Raw genomic sequence first — 24072 nt, forward strand, 5'->3', positions numbered from 1 at the left:
GGGGTCCTGTTTATATAGTGAACGCCTGACCACCATTGGTCCCTGTATAAAAATGAGTGCTGCTCAGTATATAAAATATATTTAAAAAGAAAACAACCCCAAAAACACCAAACTATCTTCATCTGACTTAGTAATAGGTCAGATGGCCTCCTTGCCAGCCAATCACGATCACACTGGGAAGCAAGTGGGAGACCACTTGTGATTGACTAGCACTTATGGGGAGTTGTGATTACGCAGCAGTTGTTCTTCCTGAGTCGATGGGACATTTAGTTTATTATGAGGACTTTTTGGAGGTTTGACATTCCTATTTGCACAACAGCAGGTCAAGAAACAGAAACTATTTTACTTTTTATAAAGGAAAATTATTCTTACAGTCTCAGGGTGTTTTTTTTTTTAAAAACATTTTTGTATATGTTAGTTTGCACTTTTCAGTGGAATAGTTGTCACTCTTCCTCTTATAATGTAACTCAGCCAGGCAGTGCCTAATGTTGGGACTGTTGAGTTAGGATGTAGACCCCAAAGTAAAGGATGAGACCACATCTGTGCCAGCTGATTTGATTAGGCAATCATAGCTAGGAACAGCCGTGAATATACCCCTCTTCACCCCTTCATCACGTCATATTATTTTCACTTTGAAAAAAAGAAGCGTCACTTCAGCAGTACTTCATATAATGAGGTGCACCGTTGCACCTCTTCCAAACTTCAGTAGGAGCACCTCCAGTAATACCAACTCCTTCCCTCTGCCCAGTGATGTAGGCTACTTGCCCAGTAAACCCAACACCCCCCAACCTGACCGATTGTGGTAGGACAGTCCCTCTTTTTGGACACTGTCCCGGCTGTGGAGAGGGGGAGGGGGGGAGTTGGGTGGCCCCCTCTCACCCAGCACTTGCTTAGCAGAGCAGCAGCGGATAGGTGCTGTTGCGCATGCCATGGCTCCTAGGCTGTATTTGTGCTGTGAAGCAGCCATTTTGCCCTGTGTGAATGACCCCCCAATTACTACAACACAGCAGTAGATCCTTTTTCTAGAAGCAGGAAGTTATCTGTATCATAGCGATCAATACTCCTCCCACAGAGTGAGGACTAATACTCCGTTTTACTGTCAGGTTACGTTTTACTGTCAGGTTACTTAAAGCTTTATATAGGAAATATATTTATTTGTGAATATTGCCAAGTCCGGTTTTATTTAGAAACAATTAGATTTTCCCTACACCCTTGCTGTTCTGTAGGGTTGTCTGATATTATAGAACCCAAGACAATATATCTGCTACATTGTTCTGGATAGTCAGTTAATATGAACACTGCACTTAATAATGTAACTCTTCAATGTAAAGGTTCAGGGATAACCCTGTATATTTGGAAATGTGTTTGTTAAGGTTTCCACAATGCTCATATATTGCTGGCAAGACCTCCCTCAATCAGACTGAAAGCTAATTATTCGGTTAATCCAGCCCCTTTTCAGTCCTACATGGGATTATCTCTCTGTTGTCTTATTTTGACTCCAGTGTCTGCACCATTCTAAGTGCAGATTGCCCAATTATTTTAGCACAAATTTGAATCTCCTTCCTGCTACCCTATATTTCAAAAGGGAAAGTTCATCTGTTTTCTTATTGCTCCCGCCCCCCCCCCCCCCCCCATGTACGTACACTTACCATTTACCGTACATGTATATACACTTACCATTTACCATACTGTCCCTTTAAACCAGGACACTCATGAATAAAACAGGTTCTGTGGCTTGTGGACTTCAAGTCTGCATTTCACCTGCTTTTAATCAGCTACAGAACCAGTGTAATCCATCAGCGTCCCGCTGTAAAGGGGTGGTAGGCCTTTATACAGTATATGTAATGTACCTTAACCAATCCAGTAAAGCCACCCATTGCTGTTTTACTTGATATCAAAAGCAGTCTGATACGTAAAGTGAATTTGGGCAACCAGGCAGCCCTGTGATGGAATTGGCTGACCCAATTCACTTATTGAAGGAAGCCATGAAACTAGTAGCGCGCACGGCTGAGAAATTTGCCAGGCAGCAATACCCCATGCCTTTAAATATAGGGGCTTTGAATTTTGGAAACTGTTAACATCCGCATTACATTTAAATCAAATTTAATTATGTTATTAGTTTATGCCATTTTTATTGTGAAACGCGAGACAGTAGCATTGAGGGGAAACGTGGATTTGATTTTAGTGTCAGTGTCCAAATAACTGGTCTCTGCAGCAGGAAAAATGAGTTATCTGACTATATTGCAAGGTGTCTTTGTTGCCTTGTTAAATAATGAGAGCAATGTTCTGATTCATGCCTACAGAGAGGATAGACACTGGTAGGTAACATGAAAATGCTTTTTACAGAGTTATTATGATTTGCACAATAATTATACTTGCAAGGAATCAAGGCTGTAATTTCTATTGCATCCAGCACATTCTTTATTGTGTGGTATTGAAATGAGCCTACACTGTATCTAAATTCACCTCCTCCATGCAGGTCTGAAGCTTGAGTGTTTTACTGTAATTTTATTGCTATTATGTTTTTTTTTTTTTTTTTTAATTCATATAAGTGTTGCATTTTTGACAGTTGTGTTTTTTTATTACTAACCTTTTTTTTTTTTTTTGCTTTATTTGTCATGTGCAGTAGTCCTTCTCTTATTAAAAACATTCAGACGAGTCACGCCTACTGCACGCCTCTTAACGCTGCTTTGCAGGTAAGTTGCACCAGCTGCCCATTCATGTCTGCATTGCGTGTCGTTTCTGCTTATTGCAAAATACATTATCCTGGCTCTAATTAGATATTAAATTTTAATTCTGTTAAACTTTTTTTTTTTTTTTTTCTTAAATGCATAAAGCATTGCCGTCCCTGGAGGCAGGCACATATCAGTCTGCTTCAGCATTAGTGAGATGCTTAGCATTTTGAATATTGTGGCAAAAAATTAAAAGTTCACTTATTAATATTTATCAGCAGTATCATAATTTCCATCCTCTTATTTCAGAATTTCACTTGAGGCAAAAATACCACAAGTGTAATTACTCGAGCAGAGCTATTAATGTGGGGAATGAAAGAATACTGTGTCATGTGACCTCCTATTGTTCCGAGATCTAAAGGAAAAAAGCAGGATTAAAAAATAATTATTATTTCTGTACACATTCCTAAAGGATGCTTTTTATAGCATCTGTTTTTATTTTTTGTTTATTATTTTGTATCATTTATAAAAATGAAAATAAACACATTTAATGGCATTTTTTTTTTTATTACTAATCGTTAAAGACTATTTTAAATTCGTACCCTCTTTTGGCTTTTGAGACACCATAAACCACCTCTCTGTGTAGTTTACCCGTAAATGCATGCTCAGTTATACAAAATCACGGCATAATAAACGGTGGTAAATACTATTTTCGCAATTATATCTTCAGAAGGACTTGATGAAGCAAACATGGAAAAATAACAAGTTATGTTTTCCTTCTGCCTATCCTCTAATTATTAGAAATCAAACATTGACAACACTGAAACGAAAGAATTGTAAATACTGTTCATTAGTTGCTTACTGTCCCTGGAGCCTTGTGAAATATGATTTTAAAGGCTGTTCTGTCTGTAGAATACTATTAAGATTACAAGCACAATTTACATTCATGAGGCTGAAAGGCAAAATGAAATGATCCTATATTCTATCAGATTCCTTCCTTAACGATGACTAATTCCAATTAGAATGCTCAGCAGATTTAACAGTGCTTGTTTTGGAAATGTAACACGAGCTGTTATCTTTTTTTTTCTTTCTTTCTTTTTCATGATTACATTATGCATGCGTACACTTTTTAAATGTGAATTTACATAGATTTTGTTTTATTTTTTTACTAGTATTTTTTTATTTAATTTAATTTTATTTTTTATATACTTTATGCTCTCATAAAATCTATTTATTTGCATTTTAAATAGCCTTTAATGTATATATTTAATGTATATATTAATTTATAAAATATTGAGAATAAGAATGGAGGGTAAGACATGCAGTTGGTCAATATACTCAAAACTATAACCATTTCCGAAGATTAAAATTTTGACAGATAAATAACCAAAACCTTAGTTTGACTACAAATCAGAAATCACATAAATAAAAATAACAGTTGAGAAGGGAAATTTATTGTTTTAATCTCTATTAATGGGAAGGAAACAACATGAAGTAGACTTATTAAAAAGAGTTTAAGATACAATGATAAATCTCGACATACGCCCTACACCTGAGCCCCCCAGAATTTGTCAGTTTGCAAACCAAAGGCAGATATACTAAATACAGTATAGGAGTTGCCGGAACAACCAATCAGATTACAGCTTTTATTTTCTAGATTGTACTAGATAAATGATAGCTAGAATCTTATTGGTTTCTATAGGCAACAACATATTTCCATTTTAGTAAATGCACTAATGTTTAGTATTTTTACAGTTTCTTAAAACGATTTTGTTTATAGTCTAAACGGGATGGGAAGAATTGCGTGTTGACAAAAATAGTGACACCAAACATTTATCTGAATGAGACATGTTTAATATTCCCTGCTGTCGGGATCCCGGCGGTCAGGAGACCGACGCCAGAATCCCGGCACAACAGGGCTATTCCCACTCATGGGTGTCCACGACACCCAGAGAGTGTGATTACATCCTGTGGCGAGCCCGCAAGGGGACTCTTAGCGCTTGCCCCGCTGCCGGCAGTCCGGCGGAAGGGATGCCGCTGTCGGGATATCGTACATATTTCGAAGCAACCAAAACCAGTTAAATTTGTAATATTTACAATCAAATTTCTAATTTTATTGGATTATAATCTTCACTGTGGATTCCGTTGGTCTTTCTCTCTCTCTCTCTCTCTCACTGTATTTACGGCCTCGTTTTGTTTAACTGTAAGTGCAGATTTCATCAAGTTCCCATGCAGCCAATGCCCATAGGAACCTCATGAAATACCCCAAAATCTGATTGTGGCTGCAGAGAACCCTTGTGTTTTGTGTTTTTGTTTTTTTTTGTGCCAGTAGCGTTCAATAACTTGGAGCCCTCTCTATTGCTGGCTTTTGCTACAGACTTCAATGGCTGAGAACAGTATACCTCTATACACTACCGCTTCCATGGGAAACCCAGCTCTGACCAGCTTGGCCAGTGCCATGAGAGAAGAACTGAACGGCATTATGGAGCATGGCAACAGTAACGGCAGCGACAGTAGCCCGGGGTGCTCCCCTATGCAAGCAATGTAAGTATCAACGTTTGCCTGCTGCTTGATTGACAGATTCATGTTCTAGTATGTTGACACGGCCAGTCCTTTCTGACCTTACAATCTTATCTGTAGCGGGTATGAGTAGGCAATATTCGTTTAATGCACAAATTTCATATACAACCATGATCCCTATATGTTTTATATATTAAGCGACCTGAATGGCAGTACAATTTAATACTGTATGTAAACTCTGATTGACGTTCTGTGTTTCACTTAGCAATGTTTTCTGTATTTAGCGGTCTATTTACTAACCCTTGGATGGAGATAAAGGGGCAGATTTATTAAGCTCAGTGAAGTGATAAAGTGGAAGGTGATAAAGGACCAGCCAATCAGATCCTAACTGTCATTTTTCAAACCCAGCCTGTGGCATGGCAGTTAGGATCTGATTGGCTGGTCCTTTATCACCTTTCACTTTATCACTTCACAGAGCTTAATAAATCTGCCCCAAAGTACCAGCCAATAGTCTCCTAACTGTCATTTTTCAAACCCAGTCTGCGACATGGCAGCTAGGAGCTGATTGGCTGGTACTTTATCTCCATCCACTTTATCTCCATCCAGGGCTTAGTAAATAGACCCCTATCCCTTAATATGTGTTTATTCGCTTTCTGAAGCTCTCTTGTCGCAATCATTTGTTCACTATATGTTTTATTTTTGATCCAGCTGAATGGTGGTGGTGACCATGGCTGTTTTTAATTTGTGATAATGTGGGACAGGTCTTTTTTTTTTTTTTTATATAACAACAAAAATATATCTCATTAATAAAAATGGACTTTTAAGACAGTAGGTGTTATGGGTTGGGTATGGGATACCGGCAGTGAGGATTCCCGGTGGACAGAATACAACTCCGGCATTCCGATTGGCATAATCCCAACAGGTGTGAGCAACTAAACTACCCCTAACCCTCTCTTTCCGCAGCCTAACCCTAACACCTCCCCTCCCCCATCCCGGTGTTATAGTTTGATAAAAAATCTGAATCTAGAGAGATGGTTGGACCCTCTATACCAGGGGTGGGCAATTATTTCAGCTGGGGGGCCGCTTAACACTTCCAGTGAATAGTCGAGGGCCGCACAAAAAATATCTTGTAAATCGGGTCTGAACTGCGCATGCACCGCAGTCCCTACCCCCCTTCCCCTGAACCTATATAGCAGTCCCTACCCCCCTTCCCCTGAACCTATATAGCAGTCCCTACCCCCTTTCCCCCCCTCCCCTGAACCTATATAGCAGTCCCTACCCCCCTTCCCTGAACCTATATAGCAGTCCCTACCCCCCTTCCCCCCACCCTCCCCTAAATCTATATAGCAGTCCCTACCCCCCTTTCCCCCCACCTATATAGCAGTTTTATCTCAGCCCCCCCCCCCCCCCCTTCCTCCCCTGAACCCATATTGCAGCTTAAGTACAGATCCATGCTGTGGCTCTGCCCCCCGTGCCGCCCAGCGCATGACATCACAGAGGAAATCCCGGTCAGCAGACCCTGTGACGTGACCAGGATTTCCTCAGCGGCGCCGCGTCTGGCAGCAGTGTAGCGCAATGACAAGCGGCTCAGCCAGTCGGGACGCTTGTCATTGCACACTGATGGGAGACAACGGGCCAGGCAAGATCGGGCCGCATGTTGCCCACCCCTGCTCTATACCCACTGGTCCAGGGTGTTGGCTTCTCTCCTACTCCACTGTCCTGGTGGCCACTTATAAAATTAAGCTTAAGCATATAAATAATGCAGCAAGAGCGGTCACTCCAGTCCATTCTCGCTCCCACTTCCTTTCGCCTGTTGTAGAATGATGTCAAAGAAAGGACTTTTACATGTCAATGGATGACATTACGTTTTCCACTGCTGACAAGCATGCAGAATTTATGAAGAACTGGTTCAGGTGGATAAACTGTAAGACCTCACAGACATACACCTCAGTCTGTACCCCCTGACTGTCTACTCCTTTCTTTCGATCAGTTCAGATAGCCTGTTCCTTGTATCTGCCTTTATACAGTTATCCATAATGAGCCCCTCCCCCTCCCAACCCATTTGGCCTGTACGGTTCCCCCTTCCTCTTCCTTTCCCTTCCTTTCTCTGTCCTTCCTTCCTCCTTTCTGTAATTTTTACTTCGGTGCGTCTTATTTTTGAATATGCAAAAAGTGTATTGTCTCAATTTCATATCTAGGTTTGATATTTTTACTGGTTTTATATGCCTGCCTTTTATCTTTCTGCTGTTTTTGCAAAAACTGAAAATAAAGGATTCGTTAAAAAAAAAAACCTTCTGTGACATAATGACGCTACTTTAGGAGGAGGCGTCACCATCCAAAGTGGCGAGGACGTTAGAGAGGTCTGTCAGGGATAAAGCGGATGGGTGGGGAAGGGGGAGGGGGTAACTGCAAGGAAGAAATGACTAGAGGGACAAAGAGTCACATGTTTATACACGGTCGAGTCACATTATTATGACCACCAGCTAATAGCCAGAGTAACCGCCGTGTGCAGCACGGACAACAGCTAGACGGACCGAACTGTAGTTTTAGACGCACGTCTGGTAGCACCAAGGTTTATTTTGATGATGAGCTGCTCCACTCTAGCGTGTCGGTCGGCCCTCACACATGTTCGTAGCCGACGTTCACCTCTCACATCAATGGCACGTGGTGCTCCGCAGTTTCCACATTCACAGTGGTGCCATTTGTCCAGTCACGATACACCTTCACCGCAGCAGCACGCGAACAGTTCACAAACTGCGCTGCGTCAGAAATACTGCCACCCTTGGCCCAAAAGTTGATAATCATCCCCTATGACAGCAACAGGTGATATGTGTGCAGACGGCCTATCACACACCTTTTATACCCACCAAACCAGCGCACGACACGTGACGTACTTCATGGTCTACGCGCCTCCGACGTCATATGTAGGAGGTGGTCATAATAACGCGACTCAACCGTGTATAAGGAGAAAACAAGCAGTGGCAGATCTAGCAGGTGCCCCCTCTCCCTTTAATACTGCGTTTCTTTTTGTATTCTCCTTTTTGTAAAACGTTAAATCCTAGAGCAACCTGTAGCGTAGCTAATAATGATGACTTCGGATTAACGTAGCCCCGAGAGAGAGATTTACAATGCTTTAAAAGCTTAGCAAAATACTTCCGAGGTTTTTATGTGTACCTAAACTGCTACTGTGTAAATGAAAATAATGCACAGATACATATTTACAGTTACTGCACTCTGTAGAAAAGTGACTTGATTAATTGCAACGGCAATTTGCTTCTTCGTAATGCCGGCGAGATACATTTTGTGTTTAACTGCCACACAGCATCGTCTTCAGAAACTGCAGTAAACAGTCGCGATGCGTCTAATTTTTGAGCAACCCAATAAATTAAACTCAGTCAGGCTTTTAACACTAACATTATCTCAGCATTACCTTGTTACTGTAGCATGGAAACTGTAGCTCTGCTTAAGAAGCAGTAACTGCATTCTGGGTTTTTTTTTTTCTTATCCCCGTCTTTATATCACCACGGCACTTTTTATCCCAAGATGCCGCTTGCAGAATATTTCTTAATAGAAGTTTGCAGGACTTTCATCCTTCTGGCTTACAGTGCTATCCGCAGAGCGCACCATGCTGTGATCGCCACTGGAGCCCAATTCCTTTTAACAGCCGCAAGCTTCGCTCCCCTGCTTCCAGAGTGGACAAATAAAAGCAGTATTGAGATGTGGAAAATAAAATAGAAATCTGTTCTCAGTCGGAATGTTTACAGCTAAACGGTTCCAGAGAGTGCTGAAGTTTAAATTGGAATAAAAAAATAATAAAAAGAAAAAGATTCTCGTATCCCGGCACATATGTTTCCATATTGTGGAGTTCCGGTGTGCTGTCCGTAAATCAGTGGCTGTTAACATTTCAGGTATGGCACAAATATGGTTGCCTGGGCAGGTTAGAGTAGTATCTCCATGTTGCGCTCTACCAATTCCTTAAGGCAGAGGTTCCCAAAGTCGACCCTCAAGACCCCTTACAGCCCAGGTTTTAAGAATAACCAAGCTTAGGCACAGGCGATTAAAAAAATACCTCAATCAAATTGATTTAGTCGTCTGTGCCCAGCCATGGATATCCTTAAAATCTGGACGCCTTGAGGACTGTGTTTGGGAACCTCTGCCTTAAGCAAATGGGAGGCTGGCCGGAGACCAGTTAGGAAATACTGCGCAGAAAATATGAAATACAATTTGCATAAAGCCATTGATTGTAGGCGTGCTACCGCCATATGTGCTGGGCTTGTATATATGGTAGAAACAGCCCGGGCCCAAAAAATAAATAATCCTTTTCTGTGGATTCTAGAAGGTCAGTGGGAATACAGTGGAAGTTGTATGTCTCAAACATGGCCTATAAACATGGCCTATGCTCATATCTTGCCACCATGTTAAACAGTACCTGCTCCAGCTCTTTGCCATATGCATTCCTCTAGTCTTTGTATCCTTTCAATGTTAGGCCAGTATTTCAGTGCCAAACAGTGGTCTCTAAGGGGTATACGTTCAGGATTCCGGCAGCCGAAATACCGACACCAGAATCCCAACAGCCGTCAGACCGGAAACGCCAGAATCCCGGCTAAGACAGTATCACCGACAGCCGGGATCCCGAAGGTAAGTATAGCCGGGACTGTTAGGATTTGGCTGCGGAGGAGGGAGAAGGGGGGGTAGGTTTAGGCGTCACCTGGGGGCAGGGGTTAGGCTGTGGAGGGTTGGGGAGTTATGGTTAAGCTGTGGTTTAGGCACTAAGGGGGGAGGGTTAGAGTTAGGCTGCGGGGGAGGGGGAGTTATGGTTAGGCTGTGGTTTAGGCACTAAGGGGGTTTCAAATTTTTTATTTCTTAATTTTTGGGAATTTTTCATACCTATCGATCCACATGGACTACGATTGGAATGGTAATCTGTGCCGAGCGAAGTGGTAGCGGAGTGAGGCACCTTGCCCGAAGCTCGCGAGCCATGGTGCACTAATTTGGGTTCCCCGTCACTTTACGGAGAAAACGACACCAAAAACAGTCAAAAACCTCATGGCGACCTAATGGCAATGTCGCCCTTCAGTGGTCGATCTAATGAGTGTCGACCTAAGTTGGGTCGACCCAACAACCCATACCTGCGCCATGCCGTGGTGGGACTCGCTTTTTTTCTCGCGAAAATGCATCTGTCAGAAAGTAATGCAATAGGACACGAGCAGATCCTGCTGATTAAAATTATCTGCAGCTTGTCTATATTCTGTGTGTAATTGCGACTGTGTTTGCATACAAAACACGGCACTCACGCATTATGTGTAACGTGACTTGTAGCGCATGGAGCACAGATGTAGGAGGACACATCTGTAGGTTTAGGCACTAAAGGGGAGGTTAGGGTTAGGCTGCGGTAACGGATGGTTAGGGGGGAGGTAAAATACTTACCTCACCCCTGTTGAGATTGTAAACATCGGGATGCCGGCGGTGGTATTGTGACAGACGACTCCCCGTCCGATCACATACTGATCCCTTCTAAGCTGCAGGCACCCAATTCAGATCCAGTACAACTTTCATTCTTTTGGTTACAAGCATCAGCCATCCAGTTATCTGTATGTAAAAGCCGGCTAATGCCAAAATGAGCATAAAGCAGGACGAGTGGACTCTACAAGCTTCAGGAGCACTGGCGTCACAAAGGCGGTGCGGGGGGTGCGCCGAGGGGTGACACCAAAATGCTGGCTCCTGCTCAGTGACAGGAGCCGAGTGCTGCACTGTTACATTATGTGCAGAACTCGGCTCCTGTCACTGAGCAGGAGCCGGCACTGCAGAAACAGCACTCCATGGGAGGCAGCCTGCACCTCCTGATCCCCCCCCCCAAGTGACGAAAAACAGGGGTCGGGACGCATATACCCACCCCTTTCCGCGAAGCCCCGACCCTTTTTTAGCGGACCCCAAGTGCCGGAAGACGGGGCACAAAGCTCCGCCCTTCCAGTGACCCCCCCCCCCTTATTAAGAGACGCCTCTGTTCAGGAGCGTGACATTCTGGGAGATCGGTAGTATTTGCTGTAAGCCATGGACATAGCTGGCTGCAATGCAGTTACCAAAAAGTAGACTCGCTCTCTCTACTTCTCTACAAGCATAAATAGCTAAATAAGGACAAATGCTGTCCAATAGCTACAGTATATAATAACCTAGAAATGGAATATACCTTATAATGGGAAACAAAAGAAAACTCTTAAGAGGGCACACAGAACCACTGTTAGACAAAGACTAGAAGATAACCTTAAAACAGTTACATTTTAATGTAGAAATATAGGGGTATATGCAATTGCGGTCGAATTTGCGGCAATTTTCGCCGTTTTTTAATTCGACTCAATTCGACAGGTGAATCCCGGAAGGTGGCTTCCGGAATTCACCATATTCAATGAAAAACGGATTCGCCAGAGTCGCGGGCGAAAATCGGCCGATTTGGCGGATTTTGCCGCGATTTTAAAAAACGGTAAAAAAACGTGAAAAACCCGAAAAAAAAATGGCGTGGGGTCCCCCCTCCAAAGCATAACCAGCCTCGGGCTCATCGAGCTGGTCCTGGTTCTAAAAATGCAGGGGGAAAATTGGCCAGGGATTCCCCGTATTTTTAAAACCAGCACCGGGCTCTGCGCCTGGTGCTGGTGCCAAAAATACGGGGGACAAAAAGAGTAGGGGTCCCCCGTATTTTTAACACCAGCATCGGGCTCCACTAGCTGGACAGATAATGCCACAGCCGGGGGTCACTTTTATGCCGTGCCCTGCGGCCGTGGCATTAAATATCCAACTAGTCACCCCTGGCCGGGGTACCCTGGGGGAGTGGGGACCCCTTCAATCAAGGGGTCCCCCCCCCCCCAGCCACCCAAGGGCCAGGGGTGAAGCCCGAGGCTGTCCCCCCCCATCCAATGGGCTGCGGATGGGGGGGCTGATAGCCTTTTGTGATAATAAAAAGATATTGTTTTTTTCCAGCAGTACTACAAGTCCCAGCAAGCCTCCCCCGCAAGCTGGTACTTGGAGAACCACAAGTACCAGCATGCGGGAGAAAAACGGGTCCGCTGGTACCTGTAGTACTACTGGGAAAAAAATACCCAAATAAAAACAGGACACACACACCTTGATAGTAAAACTTTATTACACACTACCGACACACACATACTTACCTATGTTGACACGCCGACTGCCACGGTCTCCGACGATCCGAGGGTACCTGTGAAAAAATTATACTCACCTTCCAGCGTCCAGAGATAAATCCACGTCCAGAGAGTAAAATCCACGTACTTGTTTAAAAAAAAAAACACGCAAAAACCCGCTCCATACCGGACTAGAAAGGGGTCCAATGCTTTCACATCAGACCCCTTTCTCCCGAATGCCGGGACATCACGTGACTCCTGTCACTGACGTCCCTTCAGCCAATCAGGAAGCGCTACTTCCGTGGCGCTCACCTGATTGGCTGTGCGCTGTCTGTACTGTGACAGCACATCGCAAAGCCGCTCCATTACTTTCAATGGTGGGAACTTTGCGGGTAGCGGTGGGGTCACCCGCCGGTCAGCCGCTGACCGGCGGGTGACCTTACCGCTAGCCGCTAAGTTCCCACCATTGAAAGTAATGGAGCGGCTTTGCGATGTGCTGTCACAGTACAGACAGCGCACAGCCAATCAGGTGAGCGCAACGAAGTTGCGCTTCCTGATTGGCTTAGAGACCTTTCTGTGACAGCTGTCACTGACAGGTCTCATTCGTGGAAAGGTGTCCCATGTGTCAGCATGGGACCCCTTTCAGTCCGGCATGGAGCGGGTGTTCGGTTTGTTTTTTTGTCAAGTACGTGGATTTATCTCTGGACCATGGCTGAGGTGAGTATATTGATCTTTTCTTTTCAGGTATCCGTGGATTCTACATGGAGAAGAGGACCGATGTCGGCGTGTGAACATAGGTAAGTATGTGTGTGTCGACGTATGAAATAAAGTTTTACTGTCGACGGTGTGTGTGTCCTGTTTTTATTTGGGTATTTTTTTCCCAGTAGTACTACAGGTACCAGCGGGCCCGTTTTTCTCCCGCATGCTGGTACTTGTGGTTCTCCAAGTACCAGCTTGCGGGGGAGGCTTGCTGGGACTTGTAGTACTACTGGAAAAAACAATATCTTTTTATTATCACAAAAGGCTATCAGCCCCCCCATCCGCAGCCCATTGGATGGGGGGGACAGCCTCGGGCTTCACCCCTGGCCCTTGGGTGGCTGGGGGGGGGGGGACCCCTTGATTGAAGGGGTCCCCACTCCCCCAGGGTACCCCGGCCAGGGGTGACTAGTTGGATATTTAATGCCACGGCCGCAGGGCACGGCATAAAAGTGACCCCCGGCTGTGGCATTATCTGTCCAGCTAGTGGAGCCCGATGCTGGTGTTAAAAATACGGGGGACCCCTACTCTTTTTGTCCCCCGTATTTTTGGCACCAGCACCAGGCGCAGAGCCCGGTGCTGGTTTTAAAAATACGGGGGATCCCCTGTCAATTTTTCCCCCGCATTTTTAGAACCAGGACCAGCTCGAAGAGCCCGAGGCTGGTTATGCTTTGGAGGGGGGACCCCACGCCATTTTTTTTTATGATTTCACCGTTCCAGCATAAAAAAAAAAAAAAAAATAATAATAATATTTTAAAAAATATATAAATAATATTTGTGCCTCCAAAAAAAAAAAAAAAAGTACCTAATCCCTTCTAATATAAATAGATCTGCTATTCCCCCCCAAAAAAACACAAAAAAAAACATGTTTAAAATTTTTTTATTTGTTTTCACCCTCCAAAGTGTGGCGGATTGAAAATGACGAATTTGCTGTCTAAAAGCACTGCTGTCGAATTTCCAAACTTGAATTGAATATGCTTTGGTCGAATTGCAGCACTTGTATCATTGCAGAAAAGTCGAATTTGCAAAAAGTCGAATTTCAAAAAGTCGAATTTTGAAAGTCCGTTTTTTGGTCGGAAAGCACTGAATTGCATAGGCGATTTTTTTTTTTGGTCGAAAATGACCCGAAATTCGACAATTTCGGGAATTCGACCGCAATTGCATATACCCCATAGGAATTAATTTATTACGTTATTTATATAACGTCAGCATACGTCCATGTTTATTTACTTAGAAACATTTATATAGCGCACACGTATTACACAGCGCTTTGCAGAGAATAATTGCCATTCATATCAGTCCCTGCCCCAGAGGAGCTTATAGTCCCCCACCCCCTGTTCCTCTCAGAGCTTACAGTCCCCAGCCCCCTGTTCCTCTCAGAGCTTACAGTCCCCCGCCCCCTGTTCCTTTCAGAGCTTACAGTCCCCCGCCCCCTGTTCCTCTCAGAGCTTATAGTCCCCGCCCCCTGTTCCTCTTAGAGCTTACAGTCCCCCGCCCCCTGTTCCTCTCAGAGCTTACAGTCCCCCGCCCCCTGTTCCTCTCAGAGCTTACAGTCCCCCGCCCCCTGTTCCTCTCAGAGCTTACAGTCCCCCGCCCCCTGTTCCTCTCAGAGCTTATAGTCCCCCGCCCCCTGTTCCTCTCAGATCTTACAGTCCCCCGCCCCCTGTTCCTCTCAGAGCTTATAGTCCCCCGCCCCCTGTTCCTCTCAGAGCTTACAGTCCCCCGCCCCTTTTCCTCTCTCTCCGCTGGCTATTGGGAGCTTTCATCTTGAACCCCAGTTCCAGCCTGCGCATTAGCTCTACAGAGTCAGACTGCTGCTACGGAAAAGCGGTGATAGGGATCGCGGGCTCTGCTGATCTTCGGATCTGCTGTCTTTGCCCCGGTGCAATGTTGAATTGCTCCAGTGTTTTATTCTCCAATGCTGCTGCTCACAGCAAGTCGGATTCTAAATTAGCACTGCCACTGAATAGGGCCCAGAGAATGGTTATATTATCTGTAGGTTATTTGTGACCTAGTAATACATGATTTTGAAATATAAGATATTAGAATAGCAAGTCCTGGGTATATCCATGGAATAAGGCTCCTGCCGCACCAAACAAAAAACTGATTTGCCTGAGCCAGGAGGCGGGGATATATGGACGGGCCCGTTGCATGCTGGGAGGCCGGAAAGCTTTGACCGTTTGGTGCAAATACGCTGTCGCTTCATCATATCCCAATGTTATCCTGTGGATAACCTGTGGACCCTGCCGGAGAAAAGGCTGTACTGCACTGTGAATTACCACTCTACAATAACGGTCACAGAACAATTAGGGAAATAACTGTCTGTCCGTCCGTCCACTTTATAATCACAAGTCTTGTTGAGTTACTTCTCACTCACAATATATTAGTCCCCAGTATGGTTTGGAAGAGTTACAATGAAATAGAAGAATACAATGCAGGTCTGTGGGTGGTGGGGGGAGTAGGAGTTTAATTCATTAGCGCAACATATTTTTAGGCATTGCATTTTAAAGTCAATTGTATCATGAGCTAGCAGGAGCCTTTCCTTCTGCTCCTCATCTCTAATATTAGATAATGTCAATAAAATGACACTTCCCTTCACCGTTTCAAAGGCCAGGCGGTGTTTACGCATTTGAGTATTTTGCATGACAAAAGCCACTCAGCGGTGAAAAAGTAATTGCTGTTTGTAAAGGCAGTCCTGTAAATATGATTTACGCTCAACATTTCTTTCTTGTTATCATAGCTGTTATGTACGATCAGGCCTATTCCCCCGTGAGTTATTCATACGCTCTTCCATAATGGGGAATTTGGCAGATCTCATCTCCAGAGAGCGTCCTTTTTTTGCCCACCATGAGCTGGGGATCATGTTTTTTCTTGTTTACAGCTGACAGTGTTATTATTCTCGTTAGGACTGTGCTCTCTTATCGCATTGTTGTGTTGAGCGAAGCATCCCCCCCAACCCCCCACCCCTCCGTTTGTGTTTTCTGGCAGAGCTTTTCTTCCAGTATTGACAGTTTGTAAAAATATGCATTAATTTGGACTTTAAAGCATGTATCATGGTGTCTCCTTGCAGTGTATGGCTTGAAGTTGATTAATGATAGAACCTCACTTAGGGTCGTCCTCTAGAGAGTTGGCTCGCAGGTTCTGCATGTTAACTAAAGAAGCAGAACACACATTAAGCAATGATTACCCCCAGCCTCTGTAAGGCTTCATGGCCTGATAATTACCATTTTTACTTTATGAAGTCTCGTTTAATCTATGTATGTGCTGCGTATTCGGCTGGGTCACGAGAAATGCTAATGTGTATTTCCATTTTTTTTTCCTGTTTGATTATATCTTTATTTCTGATATCTGCAAATATTGAATTTTAGGACAACCCCCCCCCCCCTTCCCCCCAAAACTGTGCTAATTCATAATATTGTGCCTTGAGACTATTATCATTAGCAACGTCTGAAATATTTATTAGCTCTTATTACTGTCATTTATACCGTATGTATGCATTTTGACAATACAGTGTATTAAGCCAGTTGGGGCTTCTGTAGTCATTTTGTGTATTGAGCATAAATATACATTACTAGGGTAATTTATTTTAGTAACTTGACTTTTTGGGGGGGCCGATTCAATTGGGCACCCAGTAGCCTGGGGGATGACATTTCTTCTTGCAGACTCCTAAGGTGCAAGAAGAAATGTGCGCTAAGTTAGCACTTTGGGTGTCCAAACGGGAATATGGACGCCCAAAGCAGGACTTTAGATGGGTTTGGTCATTTTACGTGGCTAGACCCTGCCTGTTTTGTACTTTGAATCATTCATACTTTGAACTGCTCAGATAGTGATAAATAACTTATTAGTGAAACGACGGAGTTTAGTTTTGCAAATCAAAAAACTTGAGTGTCCACTGAAGGTTTTTGATGTTCAAAGCTAAACACCATTGCTTCACTAAAGCAAAGAATAAAGTTGAACTAATTAATAGTTTTATGAACATTGTTTAATAATTAAGTAAATAGAACCCAGTATGATGTTGATATAAGATTTTTTATTGTTTGTTTTGGGTGTAGGCATCATGTACATGTTAAAGAAGAACCACTGGATCCTGATGAGAATGAAGGTCCGCTCTCGCTAGTAACAACAGCTAACCACAGTCCCGATTTTGACCCCGACAGAGATTATGAAGACGAACCTGTAAATGAGGACATGGAGTAGCATCGCGTGTAATTTCACAATCCTGATAATGAAGACAGTTCACGGCTTGAGGTATCTCTCCGTTATTGTACAGTCTGGAGAGGTCCCGGCCCGTTCTGACACCTATGACATGTGTTAACTCTTATTAGTGCCATCAAGTTTCCCATTTGGGAGTATTTTTGATTTTTCTACTTTTTTTGTTGAAGAAAAAAGGAATTTGTACTCTGTGCATTGGATCGACTTGTTTGGTACTTGCGACTTCCTCTCTCACAGTCAACATCAGTGTTGTAAATTTGCTAAAACCGATTTCACTTCTTCGTACGCAGCAGACTTTAGGACTGTCGTTCTGCCAAACGGAAGCCGAGGACATCGATATAAGCATGTGCGTCTAAACTGCAGGTCATCCCTTTTGCCCAGATTTTAAAGGATTCCAATGGACAACGTATTTGCACAGTACTGCATGTAATTCTGATTATCACTGCCTTTAAATCAATTCTTTTGCTTCCATATGGGATGGGGGTGACCTTTTTATATGTGTATGGGACAGAGGGAGAGGCGTAATAATTATCCCAAACTTCTTAATGTATTGCTTTTATTTTTTAATGTACTACACCAATTTAAGTTCTGACCTCAGGCCTCTGCTTTCAGGCCCAAGGCCTCTTGGAGGCATAATGTTTTCTGTACTTTGTGATGAATGTTAATAGGTGTTTTTATTATATAATTTTATTATATAATGCCGAATGTCTTTCAACTGTTCAACATTTTCTGTCGTGCATTGCAGTTTTCTTACTTTGCAGTCATGTTTCTTTCAGGCACTCGACTAAACAAACAAAAATAATCATTCCATTAGAATACGCTTTTACAAACGGTCCCTCAAAAACTGGCCTTGACAGTGAATGGAATGTTCTGTCATATACTGCAAGAACCACGGTCATAGGAAAAGCCATGAAGTGGCAAAGGTTAATACCTATAGAGCAGTATTCATTAGCTTTGTCACTGATGATAAACCCAAACAGTCTAAATGTACCAGCTTCAGCACAAGAGATTTTGTGGCTCCCTGTCCATTGACGTGCACCAGAGTCTTTTGAGACTTTGTATGTTTTATAGAACCAGAAGCTGATTTTCCGCTTGCAAAACAAAACAAAAGTTTTTGAAAAACTTAGATTGGTAGACAGTGCTATGGGCGCAGTTTTTCCTCAACTGTTTGGATATGCCTCGTCTCCCCAGTGTGAGGCATTGGCAAGACACTCAGCAATTTGTGGGTGAGGAACATTGTCCTTATGTACAAAATGGTCTTAGATCTACATATGTATACATAAATATATATGAAAAAAATATATGTAACATTGAATAGGAGGTAAGATGTTGGTTTGACGTAGCTTGCAATGGGCACCTGTAAGGAAGATGCATCATTGAAGTCTTTCTTTTTTTTACAACCATACCTATTTTTTTTTTCATTATTAATTGCTGTAGTAAATTATACAAATCACCAAAAGGGATTCATTAACAACATTGCAATTTTCAAAAATGTCCTGTCTTAAACATTGGGCACCTAACAACACACTTCTGGCTTCGCAATCCGTGGCCCTGAAGATGGAACTTATCACAAAGAAGATGTTTGTAGGATGGCCAGGACAGGACATAGTGCAAGATAACAAACAAAAAGTTAGATCTGTGAAGGGTAGAACAGCTCTTTTACTGCACAAACAGGCAGGATTTTTAGTCTTCTTAACCCAGGAGTGGTAAAGGTGGAGACCAATAGGGAGATCTTTGTGGACCCAACTACAAACAGGTCTTGCTCTCACACACGTATGTGAATTTTAAATTGTTTGCTGTAAGATCAAAAGGCAAACATAAACAGTGTTTTTGGTTATCTTTATGAGGCACGTGGGTCATAGGGTTCCAACATAATGCTTTCATGCATCCAAGTTTTTGACCAAATCAGACCGCAGGGAATTCCAGGCAAGTGAATGCATTTTGTTGTAGGCAACAGTGACTTGTGCATGTCTGGCACCACTTGTGCATATTGTAAATGATTTTCAAAGTCTTTGAAAAGGGTGGGTGATGGTGAGACCACATCAGAAATCTAGAACAATATCTTAGCAAGGACATTAAAGGTGCAGTCCCATTTCCTAAGTAACTTTTTGCCATTTTTTAATGTTAATATAATAAACGTTATGGCAGCTCAAATCAAAGCCAATATCAACACGTCAATATTTTATTTTTGCAACTTTTTTTGGGGGGGGGGGGCTTTAATTTGTTTATTCAACATTGATAACTTTGCACCATTTATTACCTCAGGTAGGGTTTCATATATTATCAGCAGAGATGTTTAAATTTGTAAAGTCATTGTGCATTATGTTTAAAAAAAATAAAATAACAAATTAGGCCTGAATTTCCATTCCAAACCATTTAGCCAGAATTCAAATTGTTTATGAAAGAGATGACTTGCACTGTGAGTTTCTATGGGACTGCACTTTTAAATAATACTTATGCTCTGATTTATTTTTTTTCCCAATTGTTGAACAGCCCTGTTGTAACAATCCTTATTTCTTAACCACTGTATTCTTTAGGTAGCAAAATGGGTTATTGTTTGTTTATTTGTCTTTTCCATTTTTTTTTATTTTTTTTTCAAGAATTCAATCTCTTTGATGCTGGTAGGACTGACCATCCTTTGAGTGACAAGACTCAATGGCTTATTTAATAACATATGCAGAGAGCAGTAATGTAACCGATAACAACAAATCAGATTTCAGCTTACAGCTGGATACTTCGTCAGAGAGATGAAAATTACTGGTTGTTGCCATGGGTTAGACTTATTTCGGCATGGCAGAAGAACCTCTTTAAAGTTTCTCTTTAGTTTTTGTCTGCCCTAAAACTACCAAAGATTTTACACAATGGTAAATGATGTTCTGTGTTATATGCTTTACCTGTATCATATAAAGCCAAATCTCCTCTTGTTGTTGATCAAAGAAAAGAAGTGACTCTAGAGTGGAAGATATTGATCATGCTAATTTAATAGGAATCTGCTCCTTTTCATTTGTGTATATCTAGTTCACCTATTTCCAAACCAAAGTTAATTCTTTTCCTCTTTTATTTTATTTATTTTTCCAGTGTGACCAAACCATGTCATACTTGTGTAAATGTCTGGAACAGTATTAGCAGCGTGTCTAAATTTTTATCTCCCCCCCCCCCTTTCCCCCCCCACCCCCCCACACACACACACGCATTTTCCATTTATTAAGTGAATAATGTTTATGTGAGCACTTGTGTGCTAATAAACAACACAAGTACATTATCTAATTAAAATCATTAATTATGTTTTCATGGCCACAAATACTGCACATGATCAGCTCAATTGACAAAGTAACAGGGTTGTTTTTCTCCCCCAAAGAATATATAGGTAGTAAATAACACACCAGCTTAGACTGCTGTAACCCGTAGAAACCAAGTAGAAAATAGCTTTGATCACTCTGGGCACTTTTATGCAGTTTCCACCACCAACGTATAAAAAATGAAAAATATACACCCTATAGTGTTCCTTCTAAAACTGCATATTTTTATTGGTGGGTTTTTCTTTTTAATTTTTTTATGTATATATAAGCTATTTAAAAGTTTAAAGCAGGCAAACCCAAAGCACTTTTGTGAATAATATAATACCAAATTTGAATTTGATACAATATCCAATTGTCATCAGTTACGTCAACATTACAAGGCAGAGCAGACACAAACAAATTTACTAAACAGATTGTGCTGGTGATTTATCAAAACCTCTAAATACAAAATAAAAGTATATCTTCTCCTTTGTTGCTTTCATTTTGACGTTGTTTAAGGTGTTCTGGAAAATTCAATACTACAGCAAGTTGTCTTTGTTCAGCCACCCCACCCCCCCTAACTCGGAGTAATAATATTACTTAAACCTTCCAGCTACTCTTTAGTTCTTATTGTAATCTGTGTATAAGGGCACTCATCACTGGCCATGTGGGTTTTTTTTTGTGTGTGTTTTTTCCTTTCTGTAAAAACGGGTGGCTTGGATTTAGAGAGAGACGAGCTGAGATTGTGCACAAAGCACCCAGTGCTTTCAGAGTGAGTGGTTCACAGGCTTTAGTTTCTAACTCAGAATGAGGATATGGAGCTGGTTGACTTGTTCATTCTTGGCATGAATTGTTGGGCGTTGAAAAACTAAACAGCATGAGTAACACTTAGCATACCTCAACACAGCCCTTTATGGAATGCCTCTAACACAGATACATTTCACTAAGTTGCACTTAACTATATTGCATGCTCAGTTTACAGCAAATTTAAAGAAGAATATTAAGCATTCACTTTTACATATCATGCAAGTGTCAAACTTGTGTAAAGACCAACTTAAAAAAAAAACTCAGGCTTTATCATCCAGCAAATTTCACAATGTATTTTATTTTTATTTTTTGCAAATTTTCATTGCCATTACGTTTCCCATTGTGTACATATATTGTCAATGTGACCATTTGTATTTAAATGAGGGAGGGAAGGATGGGCAAGGTTGGTTATATTATTTGTTTTTCTTTTATTTCCTTTATAAAAATATTCCTTGCAAGGAATAAATGCGTATTTGTTTGTCAAACCACCATTGCTTTGTTGTGCAACTGCTTTATAATAACTATATAAAAAAAATAGCTTTGAAAAAAAACAAAAAACTACTGTATGTAACTATTGCAGATACATGCTGCATATGTATAATATTTAGTTATCCCGGCTTAAAAATTATGGATGACATTTGCTGACAAGGTGGGAGAAATTCCCTGACTATTTTGCTTTCAAATTGTAACATAGTTGACAGATATTTTTTTTTTTTCTATCATTGATCAATGATTTTTTGTACAGTTCTTGTGTTTTGTTTCATTTTTTTTTTCTGCTGGTTTTTTTGTTGTTTTTTTTTTTTATACTTTTCGAACATTTTATGTTATTCTACCACTGCCTTTTCTGGCTGTCATAAATAAATAAATAAAAAAAGGTTCATACATTTTAAAAACTTATAAAAAAAAGTTGTTTTAAAGTGTTTTCTCCTGCAGTAAATATTTTGCATGACGAATCCTGGGCTCACACTTTCAAAGTTTATCAGTGAAGTCTTGAATAATTAATGGGGAGTGTCAAAATATTAAACTTTTGTATAAAAAAAAATTACTTTACAAGGTGCCAAGATGTAAAGACAATTTGTTACATTCTCTTTTTTTTCTCAAAGAAAAGCGTACATTAGCAGAATAGTACCATGTATCAGGTAAACTGCTGTCAGGAATGAGTTGAATAAGCCTTCTCTAATTTTTCCATGCATTGTAAACATATATTTTGTTTTGTTTTTAAATGTTGGATATCTGCATCTTGCTAGCGGTGAGAAGACAAATCAAGGCTTAGGTTGATCATGATATTGAAAATAATTGTTAATTTATTTACTTGCAAATCCAGTAAAGGGTTGTCATTTTAGAATTACAAATAAAAATTCGATCGTTCAACTATAAAAAATATATATATATATATTCTTCACTGGCAAAGATATCCCTTTTAATACATGATTGATTATGACTGATTGACCAAGGAGGAAATATGTGCTTGTACAGTGTGACAGCCTGCCATTAATTTTTTTTTTCGTTAATATAATTGCGTTTTTTGTTATATTCTGTCACGTGTTTTCATTTGCTTTTATTATGAAGCCACTTTAAGCACCCGCTTTGATGCTTGCAAAACCAGATTTTCCAGGGTTTGCAATATTGCCTCGGCCTAAGTAAACAATCTTATGACAACCCGTAAGCCTTGATGACAATGGTACCGTCTGGACTGTGAGCATGGTGCTTTATGTGTGTATGCTGCCAGTAAAAAGATTTTTTGTTTTGAAAAGGCATAAAAGAGACTCATTCCTTACATCAACTGTAATTTCATCATTCCATGTCTGTTGATACAGACAATAAAAAAATGTTGTGTAGTCAGTACTGATTACTGACAGTATAGCATTCTCAAATGCAATAAAATGCTGGTTGTTCACACTGGTAGTTTGCGTTGTCTTTTGATGTCCTGTAATTAATAGATTAGATCACTTGGCTTATATCTCCCGATTTTTATAAAATGAACCCACACACAGTGGAGGCGAATGAATAACACAATGCGCCCTCAGATAATGGAATAAAAACCTTCTTCGCTCTGCTCTCTTCCAGTCCATACATATTCTCTATATGCAGGAAAAACTAAATCTTGTACTCAAAAATAATTAATTACAAATATGCCTCATATATATTTTATTTTCATTCTGCTTTACAAAAATGAAAAAATTTATGAATTAATCTGGTTTTTTTTTTTAACACCCAAAAATGTATATTGTTCATTCACTTTGGAAATTCCTACATGCAAGAAACTTATCATCCATAGTCACCTGTGACAAGATAGACATATGAACTTTGTGGGTGTTAAATGTACCAGTATACAAAATAACCTACTGTACACCAGTTTAATAATAACCTCACACATCACACTACTCTGTGCTGCTGGGTACCCTGCTCTTCTTCTATATAACTCTCAGAACGTGGATTCCTACTGCATTCCTTTCCTCGCATCATGTCACTGCCCCTGCCATATGCAGCCCTGTACTGCTGGGGAACTGGCTCCTTCCACTATATAACTATATAACTCTCAGTCTATTGCTTCCTGCTGTCTGCATTCCCCTCCTCACTTCATATCACTGACCCTGTCACATGTAGCCTTGTCCCCACTAACACATCAGTCATCTCCTGATATACTCTGTGCTTCTGGTGGACTCTGCTCTTTCCACTATATAAAAGTCAGTT

The 24072-nt window shown here is 41.4% G+C and overlaps 1 protein-coding gene across 7 annotated transcripts in view; it reads left to right on the forward strand.

Annotated features, from left to right (window-relative positions):
* The window catches only part of FOXP1 (forkhead box P1), a 417384-nt gene extending 394104 nt beyond the window's left edge, over window positions 1-23280 (forward strand). For all 7 annotated transcript variants that reach the window (XM_063941041.1, XM_063941042.1, XM_063941047.1 and 4 more), the window contains 3 exons: window positions 2627-2696; window positions 5050-5216; window positions 17134-23280. In XM_063941041.1, the coding sequence (XP_063797111.1) occupies window positions 2627-2696; window positions 5050-5216; window positions 17134-17278 (382 nt within the window). In that variant the 3' untranslated portion in view covers window positions 17279-23280. The remainder of the gene's footprint in view (window positions 1-2626; window positions 2697-5049; window positions 5217-17133) is intronic.
* The last annotated feature ends 792 nt before the right edge of the window (window positions 23281-24072 follow it).

Source organism: Pseudophryne corroboree, chromosome 9 (assembly GCF_028390025.1).
Source record: "Pseudophryne corroboree isolate aPseCor3 chromosome 9, aPseCor3.hap2, whole genome shotgun sequence".
Classification (NCBI taxonomy): Eukaryota; Metazoa; Chordata; class Amphibia; order Anura; family Myobatrachidae; genus Pseudophryne; species Pseudophryne corroboree.